General features: G+C 47.7%; 1 protein-coding gene across 2 annotated transcripts in view; it reads left to right on the plus strand.

Annotated features, from left to right (window-relative positions):
• Positions 1–14727, plus strand: part of LOC121317964 (plexin-B2-like) — a 104487-nt gene that overhangs the window by 53853 nt on the left and 35907 nt on the right. For both annotated transcript variants that reach the window (XM_041254066.1, XM_041254067.1), the window contains 11 exons: positions 55–237; positions 599–718; positions 1097–1197; positions 2213–2345; positions 7178–7337; positions 7756–7870; positions 8054–8165; positions 9289–9390; positions 9761–9856; positions 10169–10250; positions 11057–11217. In XM_041254066.1, the coding sequence (XP_041110000.1) occupies positions 55–237; positions 599–718; positions 1097–1197; positions 2213–2345; positions 7178–7337; positions 7756–7870; positions 8054–8165; positions 9289–9390; positions 9761–9856; positions 10169–10250; positions 11057–11217 (1365 nt within the window). The remainder of the gene's footprint in view (positions 1–54; positions 238–598; positions 719–1096; positions 1198–2212; positions 2346–7177; positions 7338–7755; positions 7871–8053; positions 8166–9288; positions 9391–9760; positions 9857–10168; positions 10251–11056; positions 11218–14727) is intronic.

The following is a 14727-nucleotide window of genomic DNA, read 5'->3' on the forward strand; positions in this document are numbered from 1 at the left end:
TTTACTCATGTGGTGTTGTCTGTGCTAGAATAATTTTTTCTTTGCATTTATCAGACAGGAGGGGACTATCCGTGTGGAGAAGACTTTCTTCCCTCTCCCCTTGCGAGCATGCCTGATTTTGGGATTTCGGCTGAGGCAGTCATAACCTACGAGGAGCACCTGAGTGCAGTGGCTGTGGCAGTGGAGAATGAGCACACCATCGCCTTCCTGGGAACAGCCAGAGGCTGGATCTACAAGGTAGGTCCCCTCTTCTCACCTCTCTCTCCTGATCTACAAGGTAGGTGCCCTCTTCTCACCTCCCTCTGCTCTACAAGGTAGGTGCCCTCTTCTCACCTCTCTCTGATCTACAAGGTAGGTGCCCTCTTCTCTCCTCCCTCTGATCTACAAGGTAGGTGCCCTCTTCTCACCTCCCTCTGATCTACAAGGTAGGTGCCCTCTTCTCAACTCCCTCTGAGCAGGTGTCCTCCCTTCTTTTTGGTTCTTTCTTGTCTACAAGGTCCTTAGAGAGACCAGGTGGGGCAGTGGGCTGTATCGTCCTCTTCCCCTGCAGGAGGCGCCACAGAGGCAGCTTAACAGCCTATTTCTTTGCCTGTTTCAGGTGCATCTCAATGGCTCGGCTGAACAATATGAGAAGATGATGGTGGGGAACACCAGGGTGAACAAAAACCTGTTTTTTGATGTAGGTCAGGATCACATTTACGTCACGACTGAGAAGGAGGTAAGAGGCTGTGTGCTGTTCTCTGGGGTCAGTGGTTCAGATTAATACATTTTGAAGGAGGTAAGAGGCTGTGTTGTGTTTGCTGGGGTCAGTGGTTCAGAGTGATGCATTTTCGGGGGTTGGCGTGTCACGGCTGGCAGATGAGATTCATTTCTGATGCAGTTCCCGTTTGCACTTCGCTTGGTGCAGAACCTGTAGTTGTGAAATGCCTTCCCCTCAAAGCAAGCCGAGGCAATGTAAGCTTTAAGCAATGCAATGTCTGCACTGCATGCATTTTCATGTGAACCCGTTCATTCCAGAAATCACATATAAAAATGCCTACGTGACCACTATGTTCTGTCATCATCTGGTTTGACTGTGCTGTAAATTGTGGTGCAGGTAACTCGTGTCCCAGTGCAGGAGTGCCACTGGAGAAGCAGCTGCCAGACCTGTGTGGCAGCGAGAGACCCGTACTGTGGCTGGTGTGTGGCTGAGGGAAAGTAAGTACTGTACACTTCAGCCTTCTTAGTATGTCACAGAATCCCTGTCCCCTCAACCTCTGTTTGAGCAGAGTGCGTGCTCTGCAGGTCTTAACATTTCAAACCGCTCTGTTGATCGCACGATCGTTATCTCAGGACCTCGACATTTCAAACCACTCTGTTGAGATTGCACCATCGTTATCACAGGACCTCGACATTTCAAACCGCTCTGTTCAGATCGCTCGATCGTTATCTCAGGAACTCGACATTTCAAACCGCTCTGTTGAGATCGCTCGATCGTTATCAAAGAACCTCGACATTTCAAACCGCTCTGTTCAGATCGCTCGATCGTTATCTCAGGACCTCGACATTTCAAACCGCTCTGTTGAGATCGCTCGATCGTTATCAAAGAACCTCGACATTTCAAACCGCTCTGTTCAGATCGCTTGATCGTTATCTCAGGACCTTGACATTTCAAACCGCTCTGAGATCGCGCCATCGTTATCAAAGAACCTCGACATTTCAAACCGCTCTGTTGAGATCGCACGATCGTTATCAAAGAACCTCGACATTTCAAACCGCTCTGTTGAGATCGCACGATCGTTATCAAAGAACCTCGACATTTCAAACCGCTCTGTTGAGATCGCACCATCGTTATCAAAGACCCTCGACATTTCAAACCGCTCTGTTGAGATCGCACCATCGTTATCAAAGACCCTCGATATTTCAAACCGCTCTGTTGAGATCGCACCATCGTTATCAAAGAACCTCGACATTTCAAACCGCTCTGTTCAGATCGCTTGATCGTTATCTCAGGACCTCGACATTTCAAACCGCTCTGTTGAGATCGCACCATCGTTATCACAGGACCTCAACATTTCAAACCGCTCTGTTGAGATCCAGTCTGTGCAGGTCTTGCTATTTCTGTGGTGCTGCATTGCTGTTTCCGTGTCTTAACTGTGCCATTGAGAAGCATTGACACACCGCTGATGGGTAAAACACGAATGAGCTAACAGAAGCTGTCGACTCCCCCCAGGTGCACCAGGAAGTCAGCCTGCCCCAGGGCTGTGGAGGACAACCACTGGATCTGGAGCCCCGGCCAGGAGTGTGTCCACATCTCCAGCTACTCTCCAGAGAACATGAGCAGCATGCAGCCGTCACGCCCAAGGGTGCTTATTCCATTTGCAATTGTATCTGTTGTAGTCACCCATCTCTGCCACTTAGGGAATTAGTTGAAATAGTTGTTTTGAAACCAAAGAAATAGTTGTATTGTACGGTCACTAAGCACACAGGTTTATTTAATTTCAGGGGAGCAACGCCAAAACTCCACCATGCAAAAAGACAGATTTCAATCAAGTGGAGTATATAACAGTATTACATTTAAGTTTAACCAAAGCAATGGCACAGTAATTGTGTTATTACTGATGGAATAGCTGCACAGATAAGTAAAATTAAGTTAAGCAGAAACTGCAAATAAGCTATTGTTTTTTCTCCATCAATAAAAGAGTAAAATATCATGTTTGTTTATATATATACACACACACACACAGTACCAGTCAAAAGTTTGCGTACACTTGCTGGAAACCAGGTTTTTTTCATAACTCACAATGTTTTACGCCGTATACGTTTCTGTAAATACTTGAAAATAAACACGTTACAATATACAAAACCAAACACAAGGAGTATCAAAGCAATGTTCAAAAAAATTGAAAATTGTCTCTAAATCTTGGATTCCTCAAAATAGCCACCCTTTGCCTTAATAACAGCCTCACAAACACGAGGCATTCGGTTAACAAGTTTCAGCAGGAAATCACCTGACGTGTCTTCCCAGCTCTTCTGCAGCAATTCCCAGAGATGTAGGGCACCTGTGGGTAGCTTTGCTTTGACTCTTCTGTCCAGTTCGTCCCATACAAGTTCTATGGGATTGAGGTCTGGAGACTGGGCAGGCCTGGTCATTAGATTGAGTTGTCCTTCACTTTCCTTCTTCGCCAGATAGTTCTTGCACAACTTTGAGTTGTGTTTTTGGTCATTATCTTGCTGAAGAATGAAGGACTGCCCAACTAGCTGTAATCCTGATGGAATGGCATGCCTCTGAAGTATGCTGTGATAGCCATGCTGGTTGAGCTTGCCATGGACTTGGTAAAGATCACCAACTCTGTCACCAGCAAAGCAACCCCATACCATGACACTGCCTTCTCCATGCTTGACAGTGGGAACCACACATGCAGAACTCATGCGCTCACCCTCTCTGCGTCTTACAAATACTCCCAAATATTTCAAATTTTGACTCATCGGTTCATAAGACAGACTTCCACACCTCAGACGTCCAGTGTCTGTTTTTTTGGCCTAGGCAAGTCTCTTCCTCTTATTCTGCACTCTTAACAATGGTTTCTTTGCAGCAATTCTTCCAGTTAGACCAGCTTCACACAATCTCCTCTGAACAGTTGATGTTGAAACATCTGTACTTCTAGTAGCATTTAGCTGAGCTTGTATTTCAGGGGCAGTTAATCGCCGGTTTCGCAGATTTGTGACTCGAATGAACTTGTTCTCTGATTCTGAGGTCACCCTTGGCCTGCCTGACCTTGTTCGGTCCTCATGAGTGCCAGTTTCTTCAAATCGTTTGATGGTCTTGGCCACAGTAGTTACAGACACTTGCAAAGTTCTTGCGATTTGTCTTAAAGATTGACCTTCATTTCTTAAAGTAATTACAGTCTTTTTTTCTTTGCTTAACTGAGCACATTTTGCCATTTTCTGCTCCCTTACATTCAGGAATGACAAACTTGTGCCTATGCTACCTATATTTATAGTAATTGTGGACCCTCACCAGTTAACGGTAATTGGAGACAAAAGGTCAATTAGTTAACATGCTAGTTAACTCAGAGAACATCTAACAAAGACACTTTTATACTTAGGCCAGTGTTCTAACACCGTGTTATACACATTTCAGACTTTTAACTGACTTGGGCTTCAGACTGAAATCCCCTTGCTTTGGGTGACCATTTCATTGAAATTGACAAGGTTTTCATTTAAAAATTAAATTTTTGAATGCATTTCACTTATGATTATCTGCTTATATAAGTACACGTATCATATAATTAAATATTAAATGTTTATAGACAAGTTTATAAGGTTAAAAGCATAGATAATCATGAAAAACCTGGTTTTAAGCAGGTGTACTCAAACTTTTGACAGGTACTTTTATATATATTCCTTTAAAACAAAAATAAAACCCAATGCCTAAAACTAGTACTAACTAGCTCTAAACATTAGCCGACATTTCATTAAGGGAACAGTATGACAGAACCGGAAGTCACACTGGGAAGTTTCATACGCTCAGAACTATTGTATCTGACACAGACTTCCACTGAATGCTGCCGATCCCCTCCGTGGAGACAGTGTGATGCAGCACGGAACTCTGTCCCTGCAGAACTCCCTTCTGTATTACAAGTTCTCCCTTTTATAGTCTGTGCCTGATAATTAAACAAATGGAGTCCCATCCCCCAGCGGTCACTTAAGCAAAGTAGGAAGTGCTCTTCCAGTTTAAAAGCAGAGGTCCACGTCCTCATTGTGTGATAGTAAAATGCAAACAACACAAATCAATACAGCATGCATCCTGCACAGTCAGTACAGCATGCATCCTGCACAATCAATACAGCATACATCAATACAGCATGCATGCACAATCAATACAGCATACATCCAGCACAATCAGTACAGCATGCATCCAGCACAATCAGTACAGCATGCATCCTGTGCAGTCAGTACAGCATACATCCTGCACAATCAATACAGCATGCATCCTGCACAGTCAGTACAGCATGCATCCTGCACAATCAATACAGCATGCATCCTGCACAATCAGTACAGCATGCATCCTGCACAATCAGTACAGCATGCATCCTGCACAATCAGTACAGCATGCATCCTGCACAATCAGTACAGCATACATTCTGCGCAAATCAGAATACAATAATAACACAGTTACAATAATGTGAATACAAAAATACCTCAATAAAATAGTGGATAAATAGTCACACCCGTGACACAACCACTGCAGGTATGGACTCTGTCGTTCAGTGTCACTGCTGACAAACAGGGTTCAGGGGATCTGCCTGCTGTTGACTGTGGAGCCCCAGACTGGACTCTGTTGGGTGTGTCCTGAAAAATAAAAGTAGTGATGTCACCATGTAAGACACACCCACTCTTGAGTCTAGAAATCCATAAAACACTGACTTATGATTTGTTTTCTCTGTCAATTCAGTCTTTTGTATCGTACAAGAAGAATGAACACTTGTGTCGATGAGTTTACAGAACTGCTACCATCGCTGTGTCAAAGCCTCGTATCCCAGAAACCATTGCGGGGGTGACTGCAACACCCTGGAGACCTTGACATTGATCTCAGACCTAATATTGAGGTCATGTGACTCTTTAGATTTGATTTGATTACAATTGCTGTTCTGTAAAAACGAACCTTATAGTACAGACCAGTAAGCCTGACTTCTATTATATGCAAACTTATGGAAACTATAATAAGATCCAAAATGGAAAATTACCTATATGGTAACAGGGTACTGGGAGACAGTCAACATGGTTTTAGGAAAGGGAGATCGTGCCTAACTAACTTGCTTGATTTTTTTGAGGATGCAACATCGATAATGGATAATTGCAAAGCATATGACATGGTTTATTTAGATTTCCAGAAAGCTTTTGACAAAGTCCCGCACAAAAGATTAATTCTCAAACTGAACGCAGTTGGGATTCAAGGAAACACATGTACATGGATTAGGGAGTGGTTAACATGTAGAAAACAGAAAGTACTGATTAGAGGAAAAACCTCAGAATGGAGTGTGGTAACCAGCGGTGTACCACAGGGATCAGTATTAGGTCCTCTGCTATTCCTAATCTACATTAATGATTTAGATTCTGGTATAGTAAGCAAACTTGTTAAATTTGCAGACGACACAAAAGTAGGAGGAGTGGCAAACACTGTTGCAGCAGCAAAGGTCATTCAAAATGATCTAGACAAGATTCAGAACTGGGCAGACACATGGCAAATGACATTTAATAGAGAAAAGTGTAAGGTACTGCACGCAGGAAATAAAAATGTACATTATAAATATCATATGGGAGATATTGAAATTGGAGAAGGAATCTATGAAAAAGACCTAGGAGTTTTTGTTGACTCAGAAATGTCTTCATCTAGACAATGTGGGGAAGCTATAAAAAAGGCTAACAAGATGCTCGGATACATTGTGAAAAGTGTTGAATTTAAATCAAGGGAAGTAATGTTAAAACTGTACAATGCACTAGTAAGACCTCATCTTGAATATTGTGTTCAGTTCTGGTCACCTCGCTATAAAAAAGATATTGCTGCTCTAGAAAGAGTGCAAAGAAGAGCGACCAGAATTATTCCGGGCTTAAAAGGCATGTCATATGCAGACAGGCTAAAAGAATTGAATCTGTTCAGTCTTGAACAAAGAAGACTACGTGGCGACCTAATTCAAGCATTCAAAATTCTAAAAGGTATTGACAGTGTCGACCCAAGGGACTTTTTCAGCCTGAAAAAAGAAACAAGGACCAGGGGTCACAAATGGAGTTTAGAAAAAGGGGCATTCAGAACAGAAAATAGGAGACACTTTTTTACACAGAGAATTGTGAGGGTCTGGAATCAACTCCCCAGTAATGTTGTTGAAGCTGACACCCTGGGATCCTTCAAGAAGCTGCTTGATGAGATTTTGGGATCAATAAGCTACTAACAACCAAACGAGCAAGATGGGCCGAATGGCCTCCTCTCGTTTGTAAACTTTCTTATGTTCTTATATTTTCTCCATTTTGTTGCATGCTTTGAGACGACTCAAACTGATATGCAATTTTGCTTACATTCAGCTCTTCTCTTGAATTTACAGCCATGGTGGGGGTGGCGGAAGATCTCTATTTGAATGAGCTTTGATATGAGCTATTGCTTTTTTCATTTTTGAGATGGCCATTTTTTCATTTCCAGGTCAGTATGACTTTGGTGCCTTTCCCGGACATTACAGAGAGCGATCAGCTGGAGTGTGATTTCGGAGGCTCTAAGAGTCAGGCTGTGATTGAACTGGGCAAGTCTATAACCTGCTCTCCTCCAGAGATCATCAATATCCCCCAAACACCTGAATCACAAGGTGAGCCTGCTAACCATGCTCGCTGCTCTGCAGTGCTCGCTGCTCTTCGTGGATCCTTAAACCCAACGTTACGTGCTTAACAGCAGAATTCAGTTTTACATCCTGCAGATCAAAAAATGATTGGACACCTTTTAAATTTCAGTTTAGATGAATCAGTATTGTTTCATGGTTGCCTATTCTCATCCCTGACCAATGGTAAAGTGAGACTTCTTTAAGGAAAGAGAACTCCTGGACTATATCTATGTTAGTGAGGAGCCTGATTGTTGATGGTATGTGTTTGTTTTTGTAATGAACCTCAGGAAGTCAGTTACACAAACAGGAGCTGGCTGTAGGACCCGTGGGTTACATGTTTAATTGTGGGATTGCAGAAGAACGCAAGCAGTTGTTAAACGTGTGCTGAATGGCATTTGTGTGTCAGATTTCGTTGCAGTGAGGGTAAAGTTGACCTTTAAGGATTCCCGCGTGGAGCTGGCTGTCGGACAGTACCACTTCTACAACTGCAGTGCGGCCGCAAAGATGCTCACCAACAAGCCGTGAGTACTGTGTCTGTCTCGTGGCTCGGGCTGTGTCTGTCTCGTGGCTCGGGCTGTGTCTGTCTCGTGGCTCGGGCTGTGTCTGTCTCGTGGCTCGGGCTGTGTGTGTCTTGGGGTTCACGGGCATGTCTTCTGTGTTAGCACTGTGGCAGCGTGCTGATCCTGTGTGTTTTTCAATGCTAGGTGCGCCTCGTGTGTGACCAGCAAGTGGCGCTGTCAGTGGAACATCAAGGCTCACCAGTGCAGCGACAATGACGCATCGACTTGGGACGTGTACGTCATAAAGCACGCACAGGTAAGGGTCAAAGGGCGTGTGTGGAGTTTGTGGTCTAACTTGTCCTTCTGGCAAGGTGTTGACAAGGTGTGGATTTTTTTTAGTTCACACTGGTCACTATCTCCCCTTCGGTCACTGTGTGCACATTTGGACCATGTTAAGTGTCCTATCCATGTGTCTATTTGTTCTATTTTAAGTTGTGGCAGCAGAGCAGCTTCTCGAACTCCATGGAGTTCACACAAATTGTTTTCAAATTTCTGAAAATAAAATTACAAACGGGAACATTTCCCTTGCAAGTTGGGCCTGTGTTGGAAAGCGCGAGGCAGGGTTGAGTGATGTACCTGCATCTGTATCGCGGACAGAAACAGACTCCCTCTCTGAACGGTCGTCTTTAAACAGACCCCCTCTCTGAACGGTCGTCTTTAAACAGACCCCCTCTCTGAACGGTCGTCTTTAAACAGACCCCCTCTCTGAACGGTCGTCTTTAAACAGACCCCCTCTCTGAACGGTCGTCTTTAAACAGACCCCCTCTCTGAACGGTCGTCTTTAAACAGACCCCCTCTCTGTACGGTCGTCTTTAAACAGACCCCCTCTCTGAACGGTCGTTGTTTGGCAGCTTGGGTTGCAGGTAAATCCTGATCGAACTCTGGTTATTTCTTGCTGTCAAAAAACTTTAGATTTGTTTTAAATGGGGCATCGAGAGCAGCTGTATTGATCTTCTGCTTTAGCTTTTTTAAAATATATCAATACCAGATGGAGCTCCTTTTTTCCCACATGCCATATGTCATGCAAACTCTGGCAAAGTTGAAAATTGGTGAAAGGCAAAAAACAATGTGGCACATATTCTTCTTGTCTATTAATTATGTGATTTCTGGCAGACTCGGATATGCTTTCCTGTCATTCTATCACACATCCCAGCAATGTTCCTTCAAATACTCACAGATTTGTCCTACTTTTGTAAATCTCGCTCCCACACATGCATGCATTCAAGCACATCCACACACACACACACACACACACACACACACACACACACGCACACACACACGAAAACTGTGTTTTCTTTACTGAGTTTGCATGCCGAGAATATCAGTTGTTTATTATAATGCAGTGTTTGTTGTTTTATTGTTTTCGAATTGTTTAGCCAATGAGCTGTCCGCGGTTTGAAAGCCCCTCCGAGCCTCTGATCTCGGTGGGTTTAAGGACCAGCATTACCTTCACTGGGAGGAATCTGGATTTCTATAAGGCAAGTGGGACAGGAATTCTAACTTAATTCTTTGACTTGTGTGTACGCTGTATCGTAGCCTCCACCGAGAGGCACACAACAGTCCTTAATTAACAGGTGCACCAAACAGTGACCCTGCACTGCCAGGGATAGAAATCAGACCGTCAGCCTCGTAAAATAAATACACACCTTGCGACAAACTGGACAGCTTGAACCGTTATATAGTGTAATGTGCTGGTAATATCTTTCCTGAAATACTGTGTACTGTAAAAGAGTTAAGGGATGCACAATGCTTATGACATGTTCCCAAAGTAATATGAACTAATATGCCACACGCTGAGCGACTCGCACACACCGGCACTAAAACTAGCTCCTGCTCCCGCTCCCGCAGGGCAGAACGTTCAAGATGGGCACTGAACTGATGGGCTCTACGGAGGTGGAGGTTGTATTAAAAGAGGATCAAACCTACTCGTTTGAGGGTTATGAGGTGAGTGATGCAGCTTTTCCCAATGTGTCTGCACCCTGCAGCGAGTCCTGTGAAATGTTCTAACAGCTCAGTGTTGTAAATCTAAAACGCACCTTTTTAAGAGAGAGATTTGGGTGGTGGTTTTAGAGCTGTAACCCCTCTTTTTCTTGTGATCTGTGATTAAATTAGACGATGCTCTGGCGCCCCCTTGTGGGTAGTGTTGCAGTAATTAGATGTTTGATATTCAGAGACGCGTTGTGCAAGGTAATCACAATCTGTGTGTGCAGGGAGCAGAGTCAGAGTAGCCCTCTCTCTTTGTGTCCCTTTGCACAGTTCTCCTACGATAAAGGGCAGACGAGGGATCTCCTCTTCTATGTGAAAGAAGACAATAAGAAGATCGACAGCAATCTGACTGGTGAGCATCATTTTCTTTTTTTATTGCTCAGTGTGTAGTTTCTCCAAAAGTTACCATTGAAGACTGATCTCATTGTAAAACAAGTACACAATTTAAAGGTGCAATAACACAGGCCCTGTGCAGTGAATTGCCAGGTTTGAAGTTGGATTTGAACCCTTTCAGCTGGAGTTGTAATCGCAGTGTCTGCAACACCTCTATATAACAATTTACCAGACCAGTTTAATTTGTACAGCATCCTTCATGTACAAGCATCCCAGTGCTTTACACACATACACAGCAAGCCGAAAGAGCACAAACTGCTCCTAGTGAAAGGCAAATCAGAGAGAGGTGTTTAGATTTCAAAACACTGACAGAGTTAGCATTCAGGATAACATTTGGAAGAGAGCTCGAACAGAGGGTTTTTAATAGTTCTTGGAGTTCCTGAGAGGCCATCATCTACTAATCTCAATGCACCAGCCAGTTTGTAGGCAATAAGCAACTCCTGTAAACAGGCAGGGGCAGAACCATGAATAGCCTTGCAAGTGAGGAGCAGCGTTTTAAATTCCAGTCCTGTGCACACGTACAATTCTGAGAGCACACCGAGTAAACGCTCTGTGTTAATGACAGATGTGTGTGTGGGTCCCCAGTGGCAGTGCAGGCTGGGTGTTGATGGAACGCACCCTGCGGTTACAAACACCATCGCTGTACAGTGGTTAAGGTGCTGGCTTGGGGACCAGCAAACTGCAAGCCACCAGCTTTCCTGGAGTATCTGAAAGGCGCTTTGTGAAGCACGTCAACTTCCATCTCTTTCTTCCCCTCTTCTCCAGTCACTTTGTATAACTGTTCGTTCGGACGAGAGGACTGCAGCCTGTGTAAAGCCGCGGATCCGAAGTATAGCTGTGTCTGGTGCAGTCACCCCAAGTCCTGCCTCTACAGCACAACCTGTCCAAAGGAGGAGGCTCTGTGTCCAACACCAAAGATCCTGGATGTGAGTTCAGCCAGAAACACCACTCCTTTAAAGGACTGCTGCACCACAGATACCACCCTGCTGCCCCCCTGCTTTCACACGGATACCACCCTGCTGCCCCCCTGCTTTCACACGGATACCACCCTGCTGCCCCCCTGCTTTCACACTGATACCACCCTGCTGCCCCCCTGCTTTCACCCTGATACCACCCTGCTGCCCCCCTGCTTTCACCCTGATACCACCCTGCTGCCCCCCTGCTTTCACCCTGATACCACCCTGCTGCCCCCCTGCTTTCACACTGATACCACCCTGCTGCCCCCCTGCTTTCACACTGATACCACCCTGCTGCCCCCCTGCTTTCACACTGATACCACCCTGCTGCCCCCCTGCTTTCACACTGATACCACCCTGCTGGGTAACAGAACGCAGCAATTGAAACGTGTATTCTGTGTCATTGACCATTTCCTTCAAAACCATTATCAAAATACAGTATCAGTTCACAAACAGATCTCCCTCAGACACTTTGCTAAGGCTGCAGGCACCATCGCTTGATTTAGAAGAAGCATGTTTGCAGTTGAAAAATGTGTTAACCAGTGTATAACCGAATTCTGATAATTGCGGTTTAGAACAAAAGGAACAGTATTGATACCGTAATGTATCTAAACCGCGGTAAACTGAAAAACCAGTATACCCACCCATCCCTAACTGATACCACCCTACCTTGCCACAACCACCCTGGGGTAGGGATCCACCCTGCTTGACTTTGTTGGTTGCTGATACGCCGCCACCCTGATACCACCCTGATACCACCCTGCTGCCACACCGATACCACCCTGATACCGCCCTGCTGCCACACCGATACCACCCTGATACCGCCCTGCTGCCACACCGATACCACCCTGATACCGCCCTTGCTGCCACACCGATACCACCCTGATACCTACCACCCTGATACCGCCCTGCTGCCACACCGATACCACCCTGATACCGCCCTGCTGCCACCCTGATACCACACTGATACCACCCTGATACCGCACCTGCTGCCACCCTGATACCACCCTGATACCGCCCTGCTGCCACCCTGATACCACCCTGATACCGCCCTGCTGCCACACCTGATACCACCCTGATACCGCCCTGCTGCCACACCGATACCACCCTGATACCACCCTGCTGCCACACCGATACCACCCTGATACCGCCCTGCTGCCACACCGATACCACCCTGATACCACCCTGCTGCCACACCGATACCACCCTGATACCGCCCTGCTGCCACACCGATACCACCCTGATACCGCCCTGCTGCCACACCACCCTGATACCGCCCTGCTGCCACACAGATACCACACTGATACCGCCCTGCTGCCACACAGATACCACCCTGATACCGCCCTGCTGCCACACAGATACCACCCTGATACCGCCCTGCTGCCACACAGATACCACCCTGATACCACCCTGCTGCCACACCGATACCACCCTGATACCACCCTGCTGCCACCCTGATACCACCCTGATACCACCCTGCTGCCACCCTGATACCACCCTGATACCGCCCTGCTGCCACCCTGATACCACCCTGATACCGCCCTGCTGCCACCCTGATACCACCCTGATACCGCCCTGCTGCCACACCCTGATACCACCCTGATACCGCCCTGCTGCCACACCGATACCACCCTGATACCGCCCTGCTGCCACACCGATACCACCCTGATACCGCCCTGCTGCCACACCGATACCACCCTGATACCGCCCTTCTGCCACACCGATACCACCACCCTGCTGCCACACTGATACCACCCTGATACCACCCTGCTGCCACCCTGATACCACCCTGCTGCCACACCGATACCACCCTGATACCACCCTGTGCCACGACGGTGTACACGGATACTATGGTGGCTCTATGGGGCGGGGACACGGGTGTGGCTATGGTACTATGGTGGGAAGACGGGTGACTGTGGTGACTAACACGGGGACGACCCACTATGGTGGGACTATGGTGGGAGACGACGGTGGAACTCTATGGTGGATACCACCCTGTAAGCGATGGTGGGACACAAATGGCCCTTGGGACCGATACGGACGACCCTGAATACCTACTATGGGCCTGACTATGGCGGCGGACGACGGTGTGGCTAATCTGGACTAATGGGGAACACCGGTGGTACTATGGTGCTTCTATGCTCCGGGACCCCTGGTGGGACTATGGTGGGACGAGATGTGTGACTATGGGCGGGCCGACACCAAACGGTGTGGCCCGATGGTGGATACAACCGTGGGACGACCGTGCTATGTGGACTGCCACGACCGCCACCCTGATGCCACCACCCTGATACCACCCACCACCCTGCTGCCACCGATGCCAGATACCACCCTGCTGCCACCCTGATACCACCCTGATACCACCCTGCTGCCACCCTGATACCACCCTGATACCGCCCTGCTGCCACCCTGATACCACCCTGATACCGCCCTGCTGCCACACTGATACCACCCTGATACCGCCCTGCTGCCACACAGATACCACACTGATACCGCCCTGCTGCCACACAGATACCACCCTGATACCGCCCTGCTGCCACACAGATACCACCCTGATACCGCCCTGCTGCCACACTGATACCACCCTGATACCGCCCTGCTGCCACACAGATACCACCCTGATACCGCCCTGCTGCCACACCGATACCACCCTGATACCGCCCTGCTGCCACCCTGATACCACCCTGATACCGCCCTGCTGCCACACAGATACCACCCTGATACCGCCCTGCTGCCACACAGATACCACCCTGATACCACCCTGCTGCCACACTGATACCACCCTGATACCACCCTGCTGCCACACAGATACCACCCTGATACCACCCTGCTGCCACCCTGATACCACCCTGATACCACCCTGATACCACCCTGCTGCCACACAGATACCACCCTGATACCACCCTGCTGCCACACTGATACCACCCTGATACCGCCCTGCTGCCACACTGATACCACCCTGATACCGCCCTGCTGCCACACCGATACCACCCTGATACCGCCCTGCTGCCACACAGATACCACCCTGATACCGCCCTGCTGCCACACAGATACCACACTGATACCGCCCTGCTGCCACACAGATACCACCCTGATACCGCCCTGCTGCCACACCGATACCACCCTGATACCGCCCTGCTGCCACACAGATACCACCCTGATACCGCCCTGCTGCCACCCTGATACCACCCTGATACCGCCCTGCTGCCACACTGATACCACCCTGATACCGCCCTGCTGCCACACCGATACCACCCTGATACCGCCCTACTGCCGATACCACCCTGATACCACCCTGCTGCCACCCTGATACCACCCTGATACCGCCCTGCTGCCACACCGATACCACCCTGATACCGCCCTGCTGCCACACAGATACCACCCTGATACCGCCCTGCTGCCACCCTGATACCGCCCTGATACCACCCTGCTGCCACCCTGATACCACCCTGCTGCCACACAGATACCACCCTGATACCA

Source organism: Polyodon spathula, chromosome 7 (assembly GCF_017654505.1).
Source record: "Polyodon spathula isolate WHYD16114869_AA chromosome 7, ASM1765450v1, whole genome shotgun sequence".
NCBI lineage: Eukaryota > Metazoa > Chordata > Actinopteri > Acipenseriformes > Polyodontidae > Polyodon > Polyodon spathula.